This window comes from Sturnus vulgaris, chromosome 1 (assembly GCF_052056855.1).
Source record: "Sturnus vulgaris isolate bStuVul1 chromosome 1, bStuVul1.hap1, whole genome shotgun sequence".
In the NCBI taxonomy this organism is placed as follows: domain Eukaryota; kingdom Metazoa; phylum Chordata; class Aves; order Passeriformes; family Sturnidae; genus Sturnus; species Sturnus vulgaris.
The window spans coordinates 117,838,615-117,866,134 of record NC_142243.1 but is presented as its reverse complement, the minus strand read 5'-3'; the positions used below and the strand labels follow the sequence as shown (position 1 = coordinate 117,866,134).

General features: G+C 36.0%; 1 protein-coding gene across 1 annotated transcript in view; it reads right to left on the bottom strand.

The window, feature by feature from the left end:
- Nucleotides 1-27,520, bottom strand: part of RP1 (RP1 axonemal microtubule associated) — a 171,517-nt gene that overhangs the window by 38,396 nt on the left and 105,601 nt on the right. Inside the window, exons 37-44 of the mRNA XM_014881614.2 lie at nucleotides 22,416-22,567; nucleotides 19,611-19,689; nucleotides 17,945-18,076; nucleotides 17,284-17,465; nucleotides 16,654-16,740; nucleotides 13,008-13,140; nucleotides 10,247-10,386; nucleotides 5,732-5,984 (exon numbers count right to left, since the gene is read on the bottom strand). Of these exons, the coding sequence (XP_014737100.2) occupies nucleotides 5,732-5,984; nucleotides 10,247-10,386; nucleotides 13,008-13,140; nucleotides 16,654-16,740; nucleotides 17,284-17,465; nucleotides 17,945-18,076; nucleotides 19,611-19,689; nucleotides 22,416-22,567 (1,158 nt within the window). The remainder of the gene's footprint in view (nucleotides 1-5,731; nucleotides 5,985-10,246; nucleotides 10,387-13,007; nucleotides 13,141-16,653; nucleotides 16,741-17,283; nucleotides 17,466-17,944; nucleotides 18,077-19,610; nucleotides 19,690-22,415; nucleotides 22,568-27,520) is intronic.

Sequence of the window (27,520 nt, the reverse complement as noted above, 5' to 3'; positions counted from 1 at the left end):
AAAAAATTAATGGGTTTGCTGAACATCCAAAACAATGCATCAGTTTGTAACACTCTGAGTTAGTGAGTGACTAGCAATCCATTCCCACCTTTTTACTGAGCTCAAATATTGTCACACAACAGGTTCACTCACTATCATTGATTTAGTCAGAAGCAAATTTGGACACCATTCCTTCCATAGTGGTAGCTGATTCTTTAGAGATGGGCCAGTGCAAGAGCAGTCTGCAGCTGAGACTGCCAGTTCCACATTAGAGACTTGTGAAGAGCCATGACAATCTCCTCCTGTCCCTTGTAAATATCTCCTGATGATTTTAAATGTTTTTTATCACTAGTCACCATTCAAAAGCAGCATGTTTTTTACAAGATACTACTGATTATCAGGTTTGCCCTTGGCCAGGGAAGGCTATATTTTAATTTTAACTTTTCAGGGATTTGCTTAAATGAACATGTTAAAATATGCTCCATACGTGCTATAAGGAGATGGTAATGAGATAAACTGGTTCAGAGCTTGAAATGTGATATTTTTATCACACCTCACCACAGTTAACATGACAGCAAAGTACCAAACTTTATCCATTTCTTCTATGAAGAAGTAATGTGTGCTGAAAGATTAAAAATAGTCCTACACAGCATCACAGAGATTTGTCTACTTTAGGGACTCAGGAAACACTCCAGGAGAATTTTTACTAGGTCTTTTTGAAGCATTTAGTCACTTAAGAATTGTAGATGAATTGACAGATCCCTGAAGGCTCAGAAGGACAACAGACTGATGCCAGGTAGGCTTCTAAGTAACTTTTGCAACTTTATATGGAACAGATATTTGTTTAAAATTGCAATCAATAAGATAATTTTGAGGATCAGTAACCCATCCAAAAAAAGTCACTGATTTAGCTAGCTTTAATATTTTAACTCATGTTAATAAAGTATGTGGAAAATTCAGGGTTATCAAAGTCATGGTTTCAATTTTTTCAAATTGTGAAAATCAGAATTTTTAGTCACCCAGGAAACTGCAGAATTGAGCAGAATTTTTTAATAACATGACTTAGCTCTGTTTATGCAAAGGGAGACAAAGTATGGATCTGACAATTTCAAATAGCTATTTTATAAACAGGTTGTTTTACTTTGAGTGAAATAATCAGAGACTCTCTGAGTTTGTGTCCATATACCTCAGCTTCAGAATGTTCAGTCACCTCAGCTTCCTAACCACAACAGGAAATTCTTTGTCTCCTACTATAACTAATGCAAATAAAGATTTATTGCTGTAGATTGGGTAAGAATCTGTGCCATAAATCCAGCACTTGTTGACATAAAAATTTAGCACTCACTATCTGTAAAATCATCTAAAATAATTTCAGTGTTACGACTTCATGAATAGTCTTAAATCTATTTTCATGCCTCTGAACATTAAATATAAATGAAACCAATGATATCTGTGAAAAAATGGAAGTAAAATGAAAATTTATCACATCCCATGTGACATAATCTAGGATATTTTAGCCCTTTAGTACTGAAATACTTGGCCTTAAATTATCAATATATAGCTGCCCAGGAATGGAAGGACTATGTCTGTTGGATAGTACAATACCATACACTGCTATAACACACTAATTAAATTGTATCATTTCTGATAAATTTGTTAAGAATCAATTTAAAAGCAGCTTCTTTCCTTCTCCTTAGTTAAGTATAAAGCAGTATATTGGGTTTGCATGGCCACGTTTTGGTGGCAGGGGGGCTTCAGGAGTGGCTTCTGTGATAAGCCATTAGAAGCAGAGACAGTGACAGAGTGGGTCCAAGACAGACCCACTCCTGGCCAAGGCTGAGCCATCAGTGATGGTGAGAGCACCTCTGGGATAAGGTATTTAAGAAAGTGGGGTGGAAAAACTTGCACAATTTCAGCTGGAAAAGAGTGATAAAATGCAAGAGAAGCAATTCTGCAGTCCTCAGGTCAGTGCAGGAGGAGGGTGAGCAGAGATTCTCCTGCAGCCCATGGTGAAGACCATGGTATGTCCAGCTGTGTCCCCGTGGCCCATGGAGGTCCATGGTGGAGCAGAGATCCATCTGCAGCCCATGAGGGATCCCATGGTAGACAAGGTGGATGTTCAAAGGAGGATGTCACCTCATGGAAGCCTGAACTGGAGCACACTTGCAGCAGACTTATGTCCCTGTGGAGAGAGCCTGTGCTGGAGCAGATTTACTTCTGAAGGATTACACCTTGTGGAAGAAATTCATGCTGGAGCAGTTCATGAAGAACTGCAGCTCGTTGGAAGGCCTCACTTGGAGAAGTTTGGGGAGGACTATCTCTTGTCACCCCATGCTGGAGTGGAAGAGGAAGGACCAATAGAAACAATGTGAGAAATTGACTGCAACCTCCATTTCCTGCACAAGTGGATGGGAGGAAGTAGAGAAAATTGGGAGTAAAGTTTAGCCCAGAAAGAAGGAGGAAAGACATTTCTGGATTTGGGTTTAGTTCTCATTATCCTACTCTAATTTCATTGGTGATAAATTTAGCTAATTCCCCCTAGTCAAGGCTGTTTTGTCCATGGCACTAACTGCTGAGTGATCTCTCTGTGTGCTTATCTTGACTCATGAGCCTTTTGTTATGTTTTATTCTCTCCTGTCCAGCTGAGGAGGGGAGTGATGAGCAGCCTTGATGGGCATCTGGTGTCCAGCCAGGGTCAACCCAACACAGAGTGCAATGCTAAAAGTCTAATCTATCTTTGTTGCTTTCTCAGAAATCTTTTCAGAAAGACATTAATGGACTGCTGGAACCTATTCATTTTTATGACAACTTTCTTGGCTTAAACAACTCTCTTCCCTCCTTGATGTGTAAGCCATCGTTAATTTGATAGATCACTACTGTGTCCATTTTGAGCATTTCATTAGCTATTCTGAATCTGTCACTTTTTTCAATACCCTTTCACAACAAAGAGTTGCCATTTTCTGTCATCATATCTTCTTTGCAACTATTCCAGCTTGATCCAGTCCTTCTGGACAGAGATGGCCACAATTACACATGGCATTGCTGGTGAAATATCACAGTTTCTCTGTAAAGCTAGTAATCCACTTTGATTTTGATTGATAATGCCTGTGGGGTAATACACTGTGGGGTCAAAGTAACCCCATAGCCATGTCACATAACTGCCTCAAAATTATCCTGTGATCCTATAACAAACCCAGGTATTTCTCATAGTCCTCCTGCTCATGAATTTATGTAGCAGAAAGCGTTGCAAAAGAAGGCAATACAGATCAAATGCAGTTTTTGGAGCCTTAGCTACTACTTAGCTACAAATTCTTAACAAAAACCCAAAACAATTGAAATTAGGACCATGTATCAGAATTAAGAACTAAACTAGCTAGTTGAGCTTATGCCTAGTTGTAAAGCTGTTTGCCACAGAATATAGTTCCTTTTCTTCAGTTCTCAAAGTTTATCACACAACCTCTTATTGTCCTGATAGCACTCCCAGCTTTGTCACACCAAAAGATTTCATTAACATATTTACTCTCTCTTCTCCAGCTCTTTCTTTTACTACTACTTTTCACTTTCTTGTGATTACCTAATAATTTCCCATAGTGAAAATAAAATTTAGTGCAGGAATTTAGACAGATTAAATGTCATTACATTTGTTTTACTGCTAAATATTTCTGTAGTATCATCTTGTTTTACAGTCTATCTTTAGTAAAGTCATGGTGCATTCCTTCTCATTTCCTATTTGCCTCTATTGTCTCAACTATTCTTCAAAAGTATGTTATAAAGGTTTTCATGTGAACAAATTAGTAGGTATATACTCACCTACATTATGCTTTTTATATTTTAGATAGAGGCATTTTGTTTTCTGATGTTAAGTCTTCATAAAATGATTTTAAATCCTTGCTGTTAGATCTGCCACTGGACTAACAACTACCCTGATTGTCACTGTTTGAGTAAATGGAACTCAAAGTTCTGTTTGTGTTTCAGATATTCTGATTTCCAATAAGCTCATCCCATTAGTAACTGTGCTTTTGCTTCCCTGGCCAACTTTATGGTTCCTTAGTGAAGAGAGAGACAAGGTATTCTATTTGTTTAGCGATTATACCTACATGATCTTCAGTCTGAACTCTATTGTTCCTAACTAGTTATTAATCTTTGAAGGGTCTTGTCATAAGTAAATGGTTGAAGAACTATAGTACTATTCGTTTTACTTCTTTTGCAATATCTGATTTAGCTTGAAATTTAGTAAGTTCCATTGTATCCATATAGTTTCTGACCCCTGAGGTATATTGCTCTTTGCTGATTTGTCTTTTATTTATCCGTTCTTCATTGGCTCTCTGCTTATTTGTCATATTATTTCTGGAGCTGTTATATACCCAGACCAAAAATTATTTTCACTAGATACAGCACTGAGTATCAATAAACATAGATATGAAATTATTAGCAAGTCTATACTCAGATTTTTGAGGACTATGTGTGTGTGTGTGTGTGTATGTGTGTAAGGAAGGAAACCAAGGAAGGAAATTGTTTATACACAGCTATATTCAGACATTAATCAAGGTGCATAAACAAGGATGCAAAATTTCTCTCGTTTTTCTTATTATCAGTAAGGAAAGATGTGACAGGCTTTGACCAGCCTTGGGCTTCTGCTCTGAATTATCCTCAGGAGACACCTGCCTCACTCTGTGGACTATGTAGGACACCTATGGAATCTACTTAATAGAGACCTAGAATACTTGCAGTGGTGAAATACAGCGATTTGTTGTTCTGAAATTGTCACTACTCTGGCTGTTCATGCTATGCTTATATTTCCATTGCTTTCTGTTTTTCTTTTGCATCAGTAACATGATTTCTGTTTTGTTAGATTCTATGAGGTATTCACAAGTGGACTAACTATAGATGGCTAAATATCAGGATAGAATCTATTAGTTTTGTCTGTAACTATGTATAATATAAAATTCTCTGAACATAAAAGGAAATATGCAGGAGCATGGAAGTTAATAGAGATCGGTTTACAAAATGGCTGATATAGAATGCAAATTCACATCTTCAGATTAGTTTAACTTTACATAGCTTGGTCTATCAGTTCTGATTCAGTTTTCATAAATGGACCCAAACCAGCATTTTATACGTCTTCAAAAAAGACACATGAAAGAGCTAAAAAATCCAGTATTCTGACAAAGCACGTTTACAGTGTCTACAAGTTGTTTTTGAATTTTGGTTGTTTTTTAATTAAACAATTTGAATAGAATATTGAGTTCAGGTCAACTAACTGTTTGCAAGAACTTGTGCCATTGATATAAGTAAAAAAGAAAACTGCAAATAAAAGCAAATGCTTTCTGCAAATATATGAACATAAGGGAAAATCGCATTCTGCTAAAAGAGTTTTTGTATCTCTTCTTGTGATTTCATCACTGTTGCAGGAGCCTTCTGCTCTGCATTGAATGCCATATGGAACAACCTACTTCTTTCTGCTTCAGCTTTTTTTCTAACCTCAACTAAAATCATAGTACCTTCATTGCCTCTGTCACTTAATATCTCCCTTATGCTCTAGTTTTTCTTCCCTGAGCATTGTAATTGTATTGAAATTGTATTTACCATCTCAGGAAAGTGTTTGGAGAGACAATTGTTGTGAGAGAGGTGGTTCACATTCAAGCTATATTATTTCTGTAGTTTTGTTTTAGCCTTAAAAATAACCAAGGAAATATTATGGATTACAATTAAAACAAGAGCTGGAAGGAGTTTTGAGGATTTTGGACCTTACCATAAATCTTTCCTGTCAGCATTCCGTGCCTGACTTTTCCAAGAAGTTTCAATGTTCGTTCCATCTGTGCATCACCAACTCCACTGTCTAACCATTGCTGGCAAAGAAATACATATTGTTCTTCAGTCTTGCCTGATTCATGGATGACAATTTGGTCGAGGTACCATCCGGCTCCATAACCCACATTATGGTGCTCAACAAGCACTTTGCTTAACTGTCCAAGGTCTACTGCTCTCATTTCAAAGATACAAACCTGAGAAAATAGAGGCAAAAAGAATGGCGTACTGATTAGACCACATATCTTCTGTCTTTGAGAACTTTGTGTTTGGAAAAACTGGTTCCTTTCAATGCTGGAGTATCATTTTCTGAGAATAAGGAAAGATGTTATAGGATAACATTCATATTTGGGGAACCTGTTCAGAAACTATGTGGATCCTTGAATATATACTTTTTTTTTAAATCATAATCACCGCAGTTCAGGTTTTTATTGCAAAAAAATCCAATTTTTTTGGGTAGAAACAAACCGCTGATCAAAAAACCTAGAGAAAGCTCATGAAAATTGAAGTTCAACTAGTCCCTCATAATAGAAACAAAAGGAGTTCTTCAAGAATCAGGATAGACCTGGTAACTTAATGTTCTGTTTAGATAAGGCATTTTATTTTTAAACATTTCCAAGTATTTTACATTCTAAGACACCCTATTATTCAAATAGGAAATGTCGTATTATTCAACTCTGAACTGAAATACTGTTGATGACTATGCAAACAAAGGAAGATACTGACATTAGAAACTATAACTAAGGCTGTGCACGCATACAGGCAAGAATTGATGTGCTCCTCAGATGTAAATAGACATCTGTTTAAATATTGCTACGGCTACCAGTAAACAAAAGCTAAATGGCAACTGCACTAGTGCATGTTGGGATGAATAAATTATGTGAGTGAGAGAATGAATGTGCTCTGTGCAAGATAATATAAGTGGGTGGGTAGATACATGGGCATGTGTGTGGGTGACATTAAAAAAACCCCAGATGGATAGTAGAAACAGACGCTATAATTTTTATTTGTTGCCAACCAATTTGCCACCAGGCAGGAAAAAGCATGAGGACCAGAAAGCAATGAAGGAAGAGATGATTTTTAGAACGAATTATGTCATCTGGTCCATTCTCCTGTCTGTGTCAGACAGATCAGAAAAAGAAAACATCCAAGTTATTATTCCTATCACAGCCTTAGGACTTCCAGCATTCATACCTTGTTATATCTACGATATCCTCAAACAGTTACCATGGCAAGTTATACCCCAGCATTTAAGTATATGTAGCCCAAAATAAGATCTAGTAGGGAGGAACATCTTGCAAATAACTTTTCGGGAGCACTCATTTGCTTTTTAATTTTATTCTTTGTAGTTCCAAGCCAAATATAATTTTCCTGTCAGTCTACATGACCTTTGACTTAGAGGAAATAGCCTGTATAGCTAATATTCATGTTCCTTCGCAGCTAACTCTAATTGAGAAAGGGAACTATCATTAGTTTCATTCTTTGTGATAATAATTAACATTCATTAGACAACAGTGGTCATAATCACCCATTGTTATCAATGAATTCTCATAATAATACATTAAATTGCCTACTCCCTCAGCATTAGTAAGAATGTACTTTTGGTTGATGTCATTCCATTTTTTTTTTTCACTTCAGTTTAAAGACATTTGGAACTGCATTAAGCACACTACTGGAAATACAATTAATGAAAGCCAAAAGGATTTTATTTAAACCGTTTTGCAAAACCATTTTACAAGAGAGATTTTTTTTTTGTATTTCAAGTTTCTTTAACTTTGTTTCCTTTGCCTGTCCATTCCGCATTTTTCAGGGATATTGCTGACATAATCTTGTCTCCCAAGACAGCCTGCCCTTTACATTCCTTCCTTTCACCTTCTATTCTTAGAAACTCTAACTATAAACCCATTCCAACTTTTTTATTGATGTACTTCTATGTAAAAAGAATATAACACTGGAAGTAGTATTTTAAATTTCAGATCCATCTAGTCCAGTATAGTGTTGCCAACAGCTACCAGTAACAGATTTCTAGGGAAGAGTTGAAAAACAGGGCAAATATATAAAGATGCTTCTTGAATATAAAGTCTCTCAGCCTTTTTGCAATTTGTGGTTCAGAGATTGCCTGAGCCAGAGATTACGTCTTTGCACTTAACAGCCTCAGTGGAAAGTTGTCTTCCATGACAATGTGCAATGGCTTTTTGCACCAATATGTCTTTTACCATCTGCAACATCTTGTGCCAGAAAGTAAAATGTATTAACTACACACTGAGTAAAAAGCCACCTCCTTTTGTTTAGAATTTGCCACCTGCACATTACATTGAATGCTCTTGAGCTCTTGTATTTCACAAAGTGGAAATGTTCATTTTCTCTATGCCATTTTATATTTCTTATCTCCCTCACCTTTCCTATCATGATCTCTTTTCCAGACTAAGCGTACTTGTTTGCTTCATTGTTCTTTGTATGGAAGATATTGCATATCACTTGACATTCTTCTTGCACTTTTTAAGACAAGTGAAACAACAAAACACAGCATCTATTATGCATCTGCACTAGTGAACATCTTTGGAGGAATGACTGTATTTTCTGCCTTGAAGTGGCTGGTTGTTTCTTTTTTCTTTCTTTTTAAATAATTTCTAAACATGTTATTTGTTCTTTTTTTTTCCTTTTGGTTTGCTTCTACTGAGATGATATCCTACTACTTTCGTATTTCAGAGCCCATCATTTTGCATGCAAATTTTAGGGGTTATTCCCCCTCACAGCCACTGCTTTTCATTTAGCTGCAGAGAATTTAATCTGCCATTTTATTACCCCCTCACTGTGTATGAGGTTCTTCTGCAGTCTCTGCCACCAGCTTTAATATTTATTACCTTAAATAGCTCAATATGGTCAGAACATTTTGCCATCCCACTGCTCAACCCTTTCCCAGGAACCTATTGAACAATGAAGAATGTGAATGCACAAAATACCTAAGCTGAACAGTTTCATAATCTACAGCACAAAAACTGCTCTCTGAAAACAAAGGAACTGCTTGTGAAGACACTCAGCACCCTGCTGCTCAGAGTAGTGGCTCTGATTTCTTTATCACTAACAGCCGCATCACTGACTCCGTATTAGATCCAGTATGATCCATGTGAATTATTTCTTTTTAGACTTCTTTTCCAGATTATGTCACTGACTATCTGCCTTTACACCTTTGATTAACCCGTAAACATTTGCCCCCCCAAAATACTCTCTTGCATACAATCAACATCATAAAGCTCTTCCTATATTGTTATAGTACAATATGGACTAAGACAGCTGGATTCTGAAAACAAAGGCATCTTAAAAGAAAGGAAGTATTACTGAAGAGTCAGAACAACATATAGAAAAGTCTAAGTAGGAGGATTAAAGAGACATTCTTCTTTGCAAAGAACAGTGCAGCAATACAAGTGCACAGAGGGCAAAGGTCTATAAAGCAAAGGGGAAGCAAAGAGAAAGCAACATGGAAGAAAACATTCACTGTGTCTTCCCAAAAAAAGATGTGGAATGAGATTTAAGTACTATGTGAAAGTTTCGTTTTACTCGGGTAGCAGGTTGAGTGCAATTAAATTGACACAGGAGACTATGGACACTTCTCACATGTCTATAGTAGAATTCATACAAATTCATGGAAGAAAAAGTATCAACGACTAGAGTATGACTCTGGGCCAAAATGGTGTGACTGGTTTCTAAGTTTCTAATCTCAAGAAGACATAATAAATCTAGTGAAGGAAGAGTTGCTAAGTGCAAGGCTAGGAAAGCAGTGGAACAGGTTGCCTAGGGAAGTTATGGAATCTCAGGCATGAGAAAGCATTAGAAACAGTATGAAAACATACAGAGGATTCTGCTTTATTGTACAGGATGAATTGATCAGGTGCTCCGAGTTCAGGATATGGGTGAACAAGTTGTGTACGTATAATCATTAATATGGTAATAAGCAAAGATTGACCAGAAAATCTCTCTTAGAATTTATCTTGAGCAAACAATTATGTTTACAAGCAGGCTTACCTGTTTGCAATTCTACAAATAAATTGATTAATTAACATATGGTAGCTAACATATTTAAAATCTTTCTTTCTCTATCTGGGCAGATTAAAAAAAAAATTAATGAGGCAGTCACAGGAAAGAGCCCTTGCATTTCTGTACTAGCTTCACAAATAGTTGAAAATTAAGCCATAGAATTTCATATATCATTGGATTCAGTTCCAGATTCTAAGAACATTTATTGATAGTTTGTGGATTTTAAATTTATTGGTACTCAAACTATTAAACTGTAATCTCAATTCAGGTAAAATACGTGTACTTATTAAGCAACACATTGTTTCCACAGGTTACCAGAGTGCAACATCCATGCTGATATTTCATAATTGGAAAGAAATATGGTATTAGAAAATAATAAAATTAAATACAAACAAACATGAAAGGAAAATGACTCAGTACTAACCTGTCCTTTTTCAAAATGCGAGCGCCCTAGTCTCCTTTTGCAGGAGTCTCCCCACTCTCCAAATACTGTGATAAATACATCTGCATCGGTTTCTGATGCAGGCAGTGTTCCTGTATGGACCTTGATCAGGTAAAGGACTTCTGCCATGAAAAATCAGTGACACAAGACATTACCAAATGAGATTATTAGCAATGTAATTAACAAACATTATAAACCAATACATTTTAGGTACAAGATTAATTTCAAAACCAAGGAATTAAGTTATAGGAATTGACATCAATTTTCTGAGTTTCATATAGATTGCTAGATATCTCACAGCACATACTACAACATCAGGGATGAAATGTCCTTTATGAATCAATGCAACAATCCATGCTTGCATTACAGAAGGAGAAAATATCCGACTTCTAGATTCTGGAATCACGTGAAAGACTCAGACTGATTTTATCATGCTTTGTAAAAAAAACAAAAAAAAACCTCCCAAAAACCAAAACAACAAACAAACAAACAAACAAACAAAAAACCCCAGGAGTTCTTGTAGGAATTAAAGGTCTTAAATTGAGTCAGGATTAATCAACTTCATTTTACCAAGGAAAAAACACAGACATAACAGGTGATGAAAACTACTTTTTGTTCTGGATCAGTTGAATTGTGTTTTAATCTCATATTTTGAGAATTATGGCCAACATCATTTAATATCTTCAGCAGAAATGGCTTGGCTATTTATACAAATATGCATTGTTATTATTCTATGCAATAAAGGATGGCTTGCCATGACTTTTTTCTGATGAGTTATACAGTGCATATTCCTTGAGGCAGCATGACAGAGGATTTTTAATGGGATCTGTGAAGAATTAAATGTTATAACAGACTCTTAAGACACATTTCCATTTGCAGTCTAGCCTCCAGTTAGATATTACATGCAAAAAGTTTTAAATATTTTAACTAAGACTTCTGTTCACAGAGTATTATGAATGAGAATTCTTTTCTACATATTTTATAAAATGTAATCTGAACAAAGGAAGATGTTATCATATTTTAAATACAATGATGAAATGAAATATGGCTTCAGGGGCAGAATTGGGGCTTGAAGAAAACCTCAAAAAACCCTGCATTTTCTCTTTGTGATTCATGTGACTATGACTTTGCACCCGCCTTTTTTTAATGTGATTTAGTCTCTTATTAAGTGTAAATCAGTAATTTTCTGAAAACTGCCATTAAAATATACTAACTGGCCTTTGTGCCTTTTTCAGGCTTTCAAATTGGTCTAGTGAAAACAGTACATGTCAATTGTTTTAAAACAGAAGAGAATGCTTTAACTAGATATATATAGGCAGTACTTACAGGATGGCCAGGGTACCAGACCCAGCCAGCATAGGTTTAGGAGGGGTAGGTCGTGTTTGACCAACCTGGTCTCCTTTTATGACCAGGTGACCCACCTGGTGAATGTGAGAACGGCTGTGGATGTTGTGTACCTGGACTTCAGCAAAGCCTTTGACACTGTCTCCCACAGCACACTCCTGGAAAAGCTGGCAGCCCTCGGCTTGGACAGGAGCCCTCTGTGCTGGGTTAGGAACTGGCTGGATGGCCGGGCACAGAGAGTGCTGGGGAATGGTGCTGCATCCAGCTGGGGACCAGGCACCAGTGGTGTCCCTCAGGGGTCTGTGCTGGGACCAGTCCTGTTCAATATTTTTATTGATGATCTGGATGAGGGTATTGGGTCTTTCATTAGTAAAGTTGCAGATGACACTAAGCTGGGAGCGTGTGTTGATCTGCTGGGAGGAGGGCTCTGCAGAGAGACCTGGAACATTTGGATGGATGGGCAGAGTCCAATGAGATGAAGTTTAATAAATTCAAGTGCTGAGTCCTGCATTTTGGCCACAATAACCCCCTGCAGCGTTATAGGCTGGGGATGATGTGGCTGGACAGTGCCCAGGCACAAAGGGACCTGGGGGTGCTGTTCAGCCAGCTGAACATGAGCCAGCAGTGTGCCCTGGTGGCCAAGAAGGCCAATGGCCCCTGGCCTGTGTCAGGAATAGTGTGGCCAGCAGGAGCAGGGAGGTCATTCTCCCCCTGTACTCAGCACTGGTGAGGTCACACCCTGAGTGCTGTGTCCAATTCTGGCCCCTCAGTTTAGGAAGGACCTTGAGATGACTGAGCACATCCAGAGGAGGCAACAAGGCTGGAGAGGGGCTTGGAACACAAACCCTGTGAGGAACGACTGAGGGAGCTGGGGTTGTTCAGCCTGGAGAAAAGGAGACTCAGAGGTGACCTCATCACTCTCTACAACCTCCTGAAAGGTGTTTGTAGTCAGGTTGGGGTTGGTCTCTTTCTCCAGGCAGCAACTGGCAGAGCAAGAGGACACAGTCTCAAGCTGTGCCAAGGAAAATATAGATTGGATATTTGGAAAATGTTTCTTACAGAAAGAGTAATAAAGTACTGGAATCGTCTGCCTGGAGATCTGGTGGAGTCACCATCCCTGGATGTGTTTAGAAAAAGACTGGATGTGGCACTCAGTGCCATGGTTTAATTGAGGTGTTAGGGCATGGGTTGGGCTCCATGATCTTGAAGGTCTCTTCCGACCTAGTGATTCAGTGATCCCACACTTTCTTGAATTAATAGTTAAAAGCAATTTTGAGTGTTTTTTAAATATATATAAAATGCTTTGCAATCTTGTGCCTTGTGTAGATCCTATTAGGCATTTTACAATTCTGTGTGTGTGCATTTGCTCATGTATTTATTTTTCATTTCAGTAGCATACCCCTCAGTGGTGGCTGGTCTGGCCTGACTGCAGCAAGCTCTGTCACAGTCTCAGATCCATCTTCTCCAAATAGACATGGGGCTTCAGTGTGAAAGCCCAACTCTTGTTTAGTGTCCAGGTCTTTTAGCTGAAGCTGCAGGCAGAATCAGAGAAAGAAATTCATTTATCTAAATTATTTAATTTCCTATTTCCATCCCAATAGAAACTGACATTTCTTCCTTTTACTAACTCCTGCACACACTTTATAACAGCTACCTGATTCTGCATAACAGTTACAGCAGCTTCTTCAAGCTGCTAATTCTGCAGCCTGATGTTTATAGTTGTATTCTTCATTGCATATCAACACAAGCATAGGATCTATTTGTAAAGAACCAATGAAAGATACAGCTTAAATTGACCTGTATGTGCTTGCAATTTCAGAATGTCAGATGAATGAATACAGTTACATCAATCTTAATAGCATATGCCCATTTTGCAAAAACATTTACTTTGCTACTTTTTATTTTTTTAAATGAGTCTTGCTATATCTCAGGTAGGATTTTCAAAGTTGGCAGAAATTAGGTGTCCAGTGGCTTTCAGGGCTGCCTGTGGAAATAATTATTTGAAGAATAAATTTCAATAGAATGGGTAAGCTTACTTCCAGCTTCATTCTACTTGGCTTTAAATATTTATTGGAGAGTGAAGAAATTTTGTTCCAAGTTTGTGGACTTAGAACGTCCAAACCAGCTGAGGAAGCACAACCCCAGGAGCTCCCATATCCCCACTGAGAGGGTCGAGGTGGTCAACTCAGATCATGTACTCTATCCTAGGTCAGGTTATAAAATCCAGAGTGAAAATCTATCAAGTATATGCAGAAACATTTCTGGTAACTATTACATGCAATATTGAACTTCATAAATAGCTAATGACTGAATGTTTGCAGAAACTGTTTCTTCAGTCTTCAGAAACCCTTTGTATAAAAATAGCATATCCAAGACATTTAAAATAAAAGGAAACAAAAAGAAACAAAAACTTAATTTCATCAGGGGAGTAAGTAATCGAAATTTTTAGGGAAGGATTCCCAAAATTATTGTGGTCACTTCTTTCCAGTACTGATAGCAGCTGCAAAAGCAAAACCTTGTGCTCATCGTACAGAACACACATACAAGTGTTTGGAAAATCCTGAGTACAGGTTTCCTCACACAGATTTCAACTGCAAGCTTTGATATGCATAAATATTTATATAATTGAATGAGATAAATTAAATTATTGGGAATTTGACAGTTCCACTCTTAAAAATTGTATCAGCCTGTCTTGCCCTTGAGTTCTTAGAAATGCAATGACCTAACATTTTCCATTATTGCTTATTCATTCTGTCCAGTGCTTTACAAGATCAGTCACAGGGCTTCCAGATGAAAGTAAACAATACCCCAAGACCATTTCCAGACTTAAACCATTAATTACTTTAATAAAAGGTAGTTTTATTTAGAAATTATTGAATTTCACTAAAATTGCAATCCCCTATTTTTGCACTTGCCATAAAAAATCTTTTTCTTTTAAATTTATAGCTTCTTTTACACAAAAATATTTCCCCCTAACTTCTATCAATATGTTCAACCCTGACTAAGTATCAATACATATCACAAACTCCTATCTGTCTTAAAATTGCACTAAGGTTTACCTGCATATGCAGGCAGACAGCCTGCAGAAACTGAACTCATTAAAATGAGGTGTGCAAATTTATGCAGACTTTGGCCTTAAAATAAAACATACCTGACAAATTCTTGCTAGCTCTAAGATTATTATATCTAAGTGTGAACTTCAAATCAAATATTTTTTCTATATTCTAAACAAGTATTAAAAAATGGATTTGTATTCTATTTTAGGAAAGGCCAGCAACTTTTTGAGCAAGAAATAGTTACTCATTCTATAGTACATAAATCTTCAGAAGCTACAGAAAATACATACATTTTAGCCAAGGTTATATAATTCACTACAAAATTTTTCAGAAAACTGTAAGAGGTATCAGGAACAACTTTGGTACTTGGAAGAACCCTGTAAACATCAAAATAAAGAAGACAGAGTAGCAAAATGAATGTAGGGATTTTAGCTCCTTTTTGCAGTTTCATCTGTGTCTGAGAAATTTCTGGAACTTTGAATATTACTTCTTCCACTTAAAAAGAAATCAAAGAAGGGAATTTTATTTAGTTGGGTATGACCACTGGTTCAAACATCCTGACTGTTGCCTGTAATTTTTCTGTTTCTATACAACATCTGTTTTTTACTGTACTGTAAGAATCCTACTAGAGTGAGACCAACTTGTAACATTTTAGATTATGTTTCCATGAATAACTAATTTATAAATAGGCTAATAAATTAGTATTAGATATTGTAAGCATATTAATGGCAAAAGCAGTAGATGCTATTGTGGCTTATGCTGTGGGTTGCACATGCATACAAGAGACTACTTGACTCTATAGCAACCTACTGACTTCTTGTAGATTATAACAATTTATAGCTACTAATAAACCAATCATTAAATGAACTCTGAAGTATTTGAAAGTACAGACAAAAAACCACTTAGCCAGGTGCATAGAGTTGTTTTGAAAAAGAAAGCAGAAAGCAAACTATTAAATTTATGAATTTTCTGCAATATTTTGAGCCACCAAGTCTGAAGGCTAAAGACTTCTATAACATAATGGATATATTAAACGTAGTGTCAAAATATTTTTGAATGCTTTATCAAATGGCCTGGAGATGCATATTTAAAATGAGAAATCAGCTTTGCTTACCTGTTATTTCCATTTTTATACCCTAAACTGAGACTACAAATTTAGATGATACAGAACATATCTGGGGAGAAAATGTAAGACAAACTCCTCCTCTATCCCCAGAGGAGCTCATAAATTCAGACTCAATGGTCCTTAGAGTGCCACAAGCCCATTCACATTTTAGTCTGGAATGCAGCTGTCCCTATCATTTCCTATCAGAACAGTTTCTGGAGTCTTTATGCATTTAAGTAATCACCTTAATCTTTCAAATCCATAGCAGGGTTAAGGGACTCTGTGGCTCAGTTCAGGAAAGCATTCTTCTACTTCAGATTAATTCAGTGCTATGTCCACAATGGGGTGTCTTGCTCTTGCCTATAGGCAGAGCTCATTGAAACAATTTTTCCTTGAATTAACCTTCAAGTTTAAGTATTAAACTTTTAAATTCTAGTTCTATTTTAAGATTGACAACATTAAGTCCTTTCTCCATTCCTTTTTATGAGAATTCTTATAGATGTATTAAACTACAATCAGAGGTTTAAGGCCCACTGATGGCCATGTTGCAAAGAATACATATTGAATATTATCTTAATTGGCTTCCACAGGTAGGCTGGTCTGAGTTTGGAGACTGTCAGTATTTCCACGCCAGAATTGACAAGGAAACACTGCCTTCCATGTTACAATGAACTGTGCAGAATGGGTCTGCACATCAGTGAAGAACTATAGCAATATGCACTTCAGCAGGTGCAAACAAGGTCAAGCTGCCCACAACGAGATCTGCAAGCTGTAGGCAGTCATCTGTAGATACCAGGTAACTGAGACCATCTGTGTCTCAACAAAAGTTATTTACTGCTATGTTGAAAAATATTGCAAGCTTATATGTGTTATATTTGGAATACCTTGTGAAGTTTAATTCCTCTTCTCAAGGATGGACCACATAACACAAAAGAGAGTTTTGTTATATCCCCAATATCACCAATGGTTAACTGTTAGAAAAAAAAAAAGTAATAATTAATGATATGTTGTATGCAACAGTTTGCATGGCATACTTTAAGCCAAATAAAAACATAAATACAACAGGTAAAAATATTAGTCAGTGAAGTTAGTGCTAGGGTGAGGAAGTCCTATTAAGAGTGCCAGTTAATTTGGACTTACATTTGTATCACAAATTATGTCTATTTTTCAGTGAGGGAATTGGTTGCAGAGCACAGGTCAGCACAACAAAAGGAAGGAAATATATAATTGAATTCTGTATTTTCAAGGCCAATTCTTTTCTCCTTACTTAATTCAAAGTTAGCGAGGTTTTCCACATCAAATTTGGCATTTTCTCAGAAGAGTTCTCCTAAGTGATATGTTTTGGCCCACAAATGAGAAGTTCTCCAAGCTGTGTTTATTTAAGACATAGAGGTATAAACATTAACTCTTGACAAACAAACAACCAGTCCACATAATGATATACATATTGGCTGCAATTCTTATTTTACTGAAACTATTTGGTAAAAATTGTATGAAATAGAAAAGAAACCAACCAAAAAGGGAGTATCACTTAGATTTTGAACTTTCTGTGCAGGAGATTTCCCTTTTCTTCCAAATGCAACAACTTGAATGTTAGGAAGGTCTTCTGGTACTTGTGTGCAATGCACCCATGTTTGCCATCGTCCTCTACTTTTTGTATCTAAATTTTTCATGGGAAGAGATGTCATAGATGTTTCTGCAGGAAAAGCAAACCAGTATTTAGAGCCCCTACCTGTTATAAGGCAGTATAAACAAAATATATTGCCTGGTAGAGCTGGATGTAGCAGAGGAAATTCAGGCAATGAAGCCACAAACCCCTCATTTCTCATGTTAGTCCCATGGAGGGGTAGAAAACCAGGCCAGTGGCTTCATGGATCCATGCCACACTCACACAGAGGCCATGCCTCTTTGCTTTGTATTGTTCCAAGGACAGGAAATGTTCTGCCAGAGAAGAACCCTTCAATACTGCCATTTCAAATTTCTCCATACCAGGCATAATTTCTTCCCCTTTGTTTACAGAAGGCATGATTTACCTTGGTCTGGGCCCATGCCTCTCACCATTGGGGTACCAGTGCTAAGTTCTTCCTGCTGTGTGAGGTAACCTTATAGCAGTTGTGATCTGCTCTGCCACACAGAGTGATTCATGGAAACAAAGGACACTTATGCTTGTGTTACCTTTGAGCAGAATTGCGACTTCTACAAAATCTTCCTTGGAGCGTTTATTGATCCAGCCATTGTGAAAAAAAACATGCGCAGAAAAAGGGTAGAAGACTTCTTTTATAACAATTTTTTCCAAAAACCACCCATCTGATTGAAAATAAATAGGACATTATTAATTTTTACCTTTTTAGCAACAAAATATTCTGTGTATGCAGTCATAAGTTTCTACCTTAATTAAATCAAAGAAAGGGTTTTCTTTTGACAGATTTTTTAAGGAAATAAAACTGAACATATATTGGCTATGTGTATGTGTTTCTGTCTGTCCCACTACACTCCAAAATACTCAATGTTTTTACAGATCTTGTGAAATTAAATGTAGGGATAGATTTGCTATAATGATCTATTACATCTCAAGTATGGAAAGGCTTCTGTAGGCAATCTCTAGACACAAGAAACCCCAATAGGAAATTATATTATTAATGTCCTGATGGAAAAAGGATCAGGATTTTTATGACATTATCCATCAGAAAATCGACTTAAGATACAGCTTGCTTTCTGATGAGGAGGCTCCATTCTATATAATAAGGAGCAAACTCCAGCTAATTTTGTCTCAACTTGAGACCATGATTGTTTGGAAACAAAACATTTGTAGAGTCAGATCTCTGAGTCTCGATAAACTTGGTTACACTCCTAGTCTTGCTGAAGTGAATGAAAGTTTGATTGTTCATTTTAATGTTACCATCTAGGAAATAGTCTCTCAGCCTGTTTTTCTGAGTCTGAGTTTAACCTACAGAGTCATTTTGTAATCTCGGGGTTTTTCAGAAAAGAAGAAAGAACAAGAGACTCAGGTTATCATACTCTGGAACAATCATTTCCATTATCACCATTATCTGCAGGAGTAAAACGCCTGTAGAATCTCTATTCTGTTGCCTTTAAAAAACAATGGGCCAAAATTGTAGCCCCAAGGATTGATTCATTATACTCTCTGTTGTTTGTATTTATTTTCAAGAAATAAGCATTTTTTTTAGCTATAATAGCTGCCTTGGAGTCAGAAGCAGGATAAGAAAAAATGCTGCAGGAATGCAGCCTTTTTATCTGCCAGTCAACCTCACTTTTGTAGGATCCCTTAAAAAAATATTTTTGCATGGATTAGAAGGAAAGAACCTGTAAAGCCAGAACAGCCTTTCTTCTGTGTTCCACTTCTCAATCTAATGAACAAATTTTATGTTCTTATTTTTAGCTAGAAACATATAGCCCTGAAAATAAAATATTTTTTTTACCTATCCATAATCTAAAAATGTGCAGGAAGATGAAATTTACAAAAGTTTCAAAAGTATGATGTCATATTGCCTCCTGAAAAACAAAAGCTTTGTTGACTGTGCTTATAAAAAGATAGAAACTTAAATGGAGAAAAGTTTCATATATAATTTTGCCATTTTACAGTCACAACATTTTCTTGGAATCTCTTGCACATTTTAGTAAAACCAGGCTGGATCGAGCTACTTGACATGTATAATCCAAAAGAAATGAACAGCAGAAAATGAAAAGCAATTTCCTATTTTCTAGAATTTTAAAAAAACCACTTTTGTGTTAAATTTCAGACATTTCTGAAGTACTAGGATCACCTAAATCTAAAAATCTACATCATTATTACCTTATATTAACTGAAAAAATTACTGACCTTTTCTTAGACTTTTAAATCCGACATGAACTTGATTCAATTTCCCCAGGTATACAGCTTTGATTTTGAAAATATCCACCTGCAATAGAAAAATAATCAAAATGGTATTTTAGTTAAACTTAATAGGGCTCTGGTTTTGAGTATTTATCAGATTAACCTGGTGTGTCTGGTCATTGTTTTGTACCTTGATGGAAGCAAATTTATCTCATCTATGCTATTTCATTGTCTTTGACTTCATAATTTAATATTATGTACTATAGCTCATCTTTTCTTATCCAGTCGGAATTATGAATTATGAATTTCAGAATGCCTCTGTATTTAGTAGGAAGAAATTTTTGAATCAGATACACACCCTAGCAATAAAGTTCTCATTTCTCATACCTTCATGGACTGAAATAACCAAATCAGATCAATTCCCAGTGTCTTGAAAGTTACTTTAGTCCAGAATCTAACTTCCACTAAAACTGATAAATACTAGATGTCTAATAATTTGGAAAATACGGAACAATTTCATTTTTACTAAAATTCACAATTAATTTACTGGGAATTAGGTGAGTAAATGAGAATTGAGTGAATGGTATCTGTGAAGACTTCAATCACTAAGCTTTTGGGATCAGAATGCCTCCTTGAAATCATCTCTATAATAGGTCAAATTTTCTACATGTAACAGATTTGAATGATCAGTAGACTTCAAGGAGTCTTTCCTTTTTTCCATACCCTAAATCTTTATATTTTATTCACCTTCTTGTCTAGATATGTTCATCTTCTTCTTTGAGCATTCATCTTCATAATCTCTGGGAAAACTTACATAAGTGTGTGCACTGACGCTGGGAACATACATTGCTTAAAATGTGTATTTGTTGTCTTTTTTGAACTGGGCCTGAAGAAATGAGGTTTGGAAGCATACCGTTTATGAATGGATTCATTTAATATTTTGAGAAACCAGCTGCAAAATTAAATCTCTACAGCTAAGACTTTTATTTCATGTGACTTCATGAGTTGTTCTGTTCAACACAGAAGCAATTGTCTTGGGAAGTTGGGTTGAAAATGCAAGTTTGAATATAACAGTTGAGGACTAGTTTGTGGGTTTGAAAAAAATAATAAAACCCATGCATTGTTCCCATAGTTGCATAGTTCCAGAATTTCAGTTTCTGTGAGAAAATTGATAAAAAGAATCATCTAGGAAAGGAAGAGCATTGACTAAGAACAGAGTATTCGTCATTTGAAGGTAAATTGGAGTAAAGAGAACTGCAACAGGGTGAATACCCAAAGAGTTGCTACTCGAAATCTTTTCTATGAGAAGAAGATTAGGGTCTTATATCTCAGGATATAGAAAAGCCCTTTAGAATTTCAGAGGAAGGATTTAGCAAGCCTGAACAAGCCTGTTCAAAAACTGACACAGAATCTGGATTATACAGAAAAAATCCTTGTGAATTTGCAGATGAGTAGTACTTCCACAGGAGTGAGTATTCACAGAAGTCAAGTGCTATTGTTCAGGTTTTTCTCTACAAGTTTTATTCTTGGCAAAACTCTAACACATTCTTATAAAATAAATGGTTTTTTAAAGGTCAGGTCAGTTTGGGTTTTTGAAAGAACCAGGAGTCTGTCCCTCTTCTGGTCTATAATGATACCTTATCCATTGTAGTAGGCAGTCTTGCTGTTCAGATTTCTCTAAGACACTATCCTTAAGACATGCTACACAGGACTATTATCTATTATCATCAAAATGACAAATCTATACAACTTCCTACATTACTGTTTCAAACAAGATGAGCTCTACTATTCTGTCATTATTTTCAGATTTCACTTGTGAACTCTGAGCTACCAGTGTGATCAGTTCTTGACCAGCATGACATTGAGCATGCATATTCTCTTCCACAATGGAGAAAGAAACAACAGAGGACATAATGATTAATATCTGGCTTTCTTTTTCCTACAGAAACCTTGTATCTTCTAGAATCTTTAAAAACAGTAAGAGAAGCTGATGAAATAAACACAGGTATGTGTAAGAATAAATGAAGCATATATCAAATACATTTCTCTAGCTTTCTGCACCAGAAAAGAAACTACTCTAGCCTGGTTGGCAACAGCGAAATACTCTCTGCCACCCTCCCCAAAACAAGACTTCTAGGTACTCCACAATGATTTCATCATTTGCTTTAAAGAAAAAAACCATCCATGCTGAAATTCTAAACACTAGGGTCTAATAAAGTATCAGCTAGACATGTTCTTCTGATTTGAAAGAGATATTTTCTTTTGATCTGAAGTCTGTTTTAGTTACTTTGTTCTTATGCCAATAACTACTCGAGGAATTACTCTTCTAGGAAATGCCATTTAATCTCAAAAAGCAACAATATGTTTACCAAAAACCAAGAAGTGCTGCAGAAATTTGAAACATGAAAAATAGGAGTCTTCTTGGAACACTGACAGTGTTCAGGAAAGTTAACAAGAAAAGTTCATAGACTACTTTAGATGGAGTGGTTACAAATGTAAGTTATCCTACAGAAATGTTATCAGTTCTAACAAGCAGGCATATTTTAATATAGCAGTGATGCCTCCCTGGCCTTAAAAGTCTGGAGTATTAAAGCAGAACTCTTAGAGATTTTTTAGCCCAACTCAGAATTACTTAAGCACCTTAATTGTTTTACTGTGGCACAGCAATATGTTAGCTATGGAGACAATCACTATATGGAATATAAAACATTAATATTTTTGATATTCTATCCATGAAAGGTTTTCTGAAAGTATAAGTTCTAACAAAAAGACACTCACAGATTCAGTTACATTTTTTCCTCATTATTTTACCTGCCCTCTAGCAAAAGTGATCAGGCTGTTTTTGGAGTTAAGCCAGCGCTTCCCCGAGTCACTTTTTTCTCCTTGTATACGAAGATAAACCTCTCCAGTGGCATCTGCCTTCTTCAAGTCTCCCGTGTGCATATGGATTTCATATTCCACAACTTCAGAAAAAATAGGCAAAGAAACCCAAAAAGTCAGCAGATGAAAACACTTGTCTTCTTGCCTGACACCCACATTATGTACCAATTCTTGAAACAGTTGCAGATTCCACCCTAATCCCATACTGTACCACCAAACAAGGTCTCTTCAGTCCTGGTGACATTCATAACCAAAAAACATTCCTGCTGCATAAGAGGATGGCAATCTAGAGAATAGAGATTTGCTCTGTTCTGACACCATTCCCAGAAAATAAGTGCAGCTGGTTGCTCCTTGGGGCACAGGATCTCTTGTGTACTGTCCCCTTCCATTAAGGCAGGAAATTATTTTTAAGAAAAAAGCTGTATTTCCATCCTCTTCAGAAAGTCTAATTGCTTCTTTCTAAGATTATTTACTGATATTTCTTTGGTTTTCCCTCCCCGTATTTTAATTTATCACTAGTTAGGCCATAATACTATCACAATGTTCTTAATTAAAAATTCTTTCAACATCAGCTTTAACACATAAATAGAAAAGTCTCCTGACATTTTTTTTCATTCTCTGAAAAACCTACCATTAATGATACAATAGCCCACAAATCCAGGTCAAATAAGTGAATTTTGATTTCAAGGGAAAGCATTCCTGAGTTTCTCAGCTGCGGTCGTAATACAGAGAAGAAGAGACACCTATGTCCCCTATATGAAGCTTCTGCTTCCTTGCCTCTTTTTGTCACAATACATAGGGAAGTGTTGCAGATGAGACCAGACTGAATTCATGCCAAAGAAACTTCATGGAAATCTCCTATGTTCACTTTTTAAATTACCTATTTCAGCCCCTGGGTTTATCATGGAAACAAGGAAACACTTAAACAGAAGCAGGTCACAATCTCAAACTGTTATTTGCATTTTAACAGCAAGGACACCAGGACAAAATAAGAAGGGATTTGGGGGATCGATTTTATTTTCCTTCTGGTGTTGTGTGCTTTAATTCGGATTATAATAATAAGTATAATTTGTATACATTTGAGCTCATTTGTGTAATGAGCTGATACTGCCAATTTAGGATTCTAACTTTGGGATCTATATTAAGGCTCAGATCCTTATGTAGTCAGCAGGGGAAGGCAGGTGCTATAGAAAACACCTCTGATGGGTTCCCACACATTCTAGAGATAAACATTAGAACTCAGGAGTCTAAACTTAGATGATCTAAAAATTTCTCTGCTTCCAGCCACAGGAATCATTTCTTCAGCCTAAGAATAAAAGGTATACTTTTGCAGCAACATGTTTGTAAAATACGACTAATATTTTTATTAAGGATCATTTTCTCCACTGTAAAATGTAAAGTCACATTTCTGATGAAGGTAATAAGCAATGCATATGTACCAAGAATGTATTCGAAAACATTTGTATTATCTCTTTAACTTTTTTATCACAAACATGAAGACTTTTTTTTTTTTTAAGAACTTAGCAGCCTTAAAATCCAGCATTTTACAAGTACTGAGCTATCTTTGACCATCAAATATTATTAGCACTTACTCCCCCAACTTTCTTCACTGTAGCAGTAAAATATAGACAACATCTAGACTATGTGACATTTACATGCTGGAGAAAATCTTCCAGCCTCACTCTGCCTCTTGTCCCTCCCTGGAAGCTGGCTGGCTCTACAACATCTGCTTTGCCAGGCAAGTCATGTGTGCAAAAGAGGGGAGTGGTGCTTTAGACAGACGTGAAACCGAGGAGAAACGAAGCACTTTCAGTTTCACAGCTGACAGTACAAGCTAGAGAGCACGGAAATACACATCAGTGTAATGCATATCATAGGATACATGAATATCTAAGCATACATCCCCCAAACATCTGATATTCTCAGTACATTTTTCTTCTTCAATCAATTTTTTCCACTACAGAAATGGTCTCTATAAGCAAATTGTACATTCTTTAAAAATATTATCATTATTAGAAAATTCTAGTATGTTTAAGAATGATTCAATGAACCCAGAAGCTAACACTGTCGTTTAGTTTCATGCGTAGGTGATAGGAAAACAGAGAGGAGGAAAAAAGTGTTCCGAGGAAATTTATTTTAAGCTTTTCTTACAGCTCTTTTCACAAGTAGGTGCTATTCATGTTGAGTGTTATAATCAAAAGGTCTGAATTTAAGTATTGTGACATCCTATATAGCTATTTCTTTCTATTTGTGAAATAAAAAGGTACCATAAAGGGATTAATGGTTTTAAAGACAATGTTTGTGTAGACTGCAAAATTAATATTGAAAAGGATTCATTAAATAATAAGGGCTGTATAAGTCTGCCAATAAAAGTGTGCTCGTTTCAATAAACTTCTGAAATGTATTTATTTCTCTTTACCTTTTACTTCATAAGGATGATGTCTGAGAAAATCTGTTTGCTTAAAAGTAGCTTTATTTCACTGCAGCATTGCTTGCTTCAGAGACACCCCCCAGGACTATTTTTTTTTTTTTAATAATTTAAAGGAAGGGCTGGGAAAGTTCTTATAATTGATGGTATCACTCATGTTTGATGATAAGAAGTAAACCAAGAGTTTTCCCAGCCTAGGGCCCTAACATATCTCATTCCTCTCTTCAAGGGAGTTAACTCTGCACTGCCAGGTAAAAGACAACGTAGCTGCATTAAAGTCAGCACAACTACACAGACTTGATCTTTCTGGAGTTCCAGATAGTTGAAAATACATGAGCTGTCCAGGTGACAGTTTTGCTAGCATTTAGCCAATGGCATTTTGCTTTCAGGGGAGTCAGGATATGAAGTTTCTGTGTTGTTCATTCAGAGTGTTGCCTTGAATGTGTAACAGGGCCATGTGAGCAGATTTGTTGAAGTCAAAAGGCTACCAGTATGAATAAGATCAAAAATATTTTGGTCCATGTGTCTGATCACTTCTGTAGGGATAGATTAGAAATCACAGTGCTCACATTTTTACTGCTTTTGTCCATTAATATTTGAATCATTAATACACAGAATCACAAGCTTAGCTTAGAAATGTATGTAGTTTCTGCTGAGTCGGTATTTTCAGCTAAATCTGCTGAATCTATTAATGCATAATTTAAAGTTCAATGTAGTCATAGGAAATATTTCCTATTCATTTTCCACTACTTAAGTGAATTTTAAGTATTCAAATTTAAGTATACACAGTAGCCATAGTAGGAGTGATAACAGAAAGGGGATGCTGGAAAATGGGGTAAAAATTTTTAGGCTGAGTTTGTGACCATTCTGATTGTGTTCTATATGAACAGCATACCCCAACAACAAAAATCTATTAAAACAAGGTGTTCTGTTCAAGCTTGTCATTCTTTGTTTCTTCCCAATTTTATTTATAAAAATTCTCTTTCAGATGTAAGCGAACATATTACAAAACTGAAAATGATCACCCAACGCTCATTCAAAAAGGAAAAAAAAAACATAAATTAAAGATAGGAGAGTAAATACATACTAATTTTTTATTATTTTGTATTAGTTTCTTGTGTGCATGTCTATGAATAAAACCAGAATATAACAAATAAGAAATTTTAGACTGAAATAGTATTGGGACCACAAAGAATAAAAGCAATATTAACACTTCTAGTTATAAATCTGGACTCCACAAAATGGTTTGTGAGAAACTTTCCAGGTTGGTAGATACTCCCATCTATGAATTAATTTTTGAGGGAGAGTATATGCACATCTTTTCCCAGAAATTTTCCAAGAAAAACACCCTAAATTTCTAATATACCTCAATAATTAATTACTTTGCATATCAGAATAATGCTTTCAGACAGTATTTCCATTTGGCTCTTTGCATAATAGAGGCTATGAGAGCTGCAGTCTAGAATTTTAATTTTTTAAAATTTCTCTACCTTTTATGTGTAGTAAAAAATTTAACAAGTTTGAATTCAGAAAATAATTGTTCATATTTACAGTTCTCATTTTTTCTTAAATAAATTAGGGAAATAGAGCCTTTTAATAGAATTACTGTATTAATGATTGAATATGGACATCTAGCATATATTACATCCAGCATCCAATGGTTTTTTGAATCTTATGGATCAAAAGTCTAAAATGGTAATATTTTTCAGTACATGAATACAAGGTGACAATTTTTTAAATTATGCAGACCCACACAAAACCAGAAATTTAAAAGATCTTTGCTGGTTTTTTTTCAAGTTTCAACTCTAAGTTGGATGAAATATTTAGGAAACTCTCCTTAGAGAATACTCTGCAAAAGTCCATGTGGTCTATTTTACTTCTTTTTCTGGGCTGCTTCCGTCTTTTTCTATTAGTTTCCATTTAAGCAGAGCACTCTTTGTACTATAGCCTCTAGCAATAAACCTCTTAACTGGCAATAAAAGCCTCAATATATGGTCTTTACTCTCTCCATCAATCCCCTTTATTCTAATGAGCTGAATAAATGGGAAGCTTGTCCTTAAGTACTGGTGATCGAGTTATCAGTATACAATTGGTTGTTCCAGGGGGCTGGTGGGAGGTGATTGACAGAAATCACTTATTTATATCACTTAATTATCTCTCTGGCATCATACCATTCATATGTGTTAATAACAGCAGAAAAACATGCAACTTCATGTATATTTTTGTAGAATAGCACTTGCTGTGCTACAAATTTCTCATTGACATCAATAAAACACTAGTGTAATTGAAATTCTTGGATATCTCTTTGCTGACTGTGTGGCATTTTAAAAATTTTACCTTTCCTGCGTAAGGGGTCTGCGTTTTTTTCCTTTACTATGTTTCTAGATCACATATATTTCTTTGTGAATAGTAAGAGACAAATAATAGGAAGAGACAATATCACACAGTAGATGATATTTTGTACTCATCTTCAGCTGACATAGCATTAATTTGAAGTGATAATAAGTAATCAAGAGCTAAAACTGGAACATCATCTAATGTGGAAGAAGCCAAATACTAGGTTTGGTATCAGTAGTTAGAGGATCTCTCATAATCCTCATACCAATGA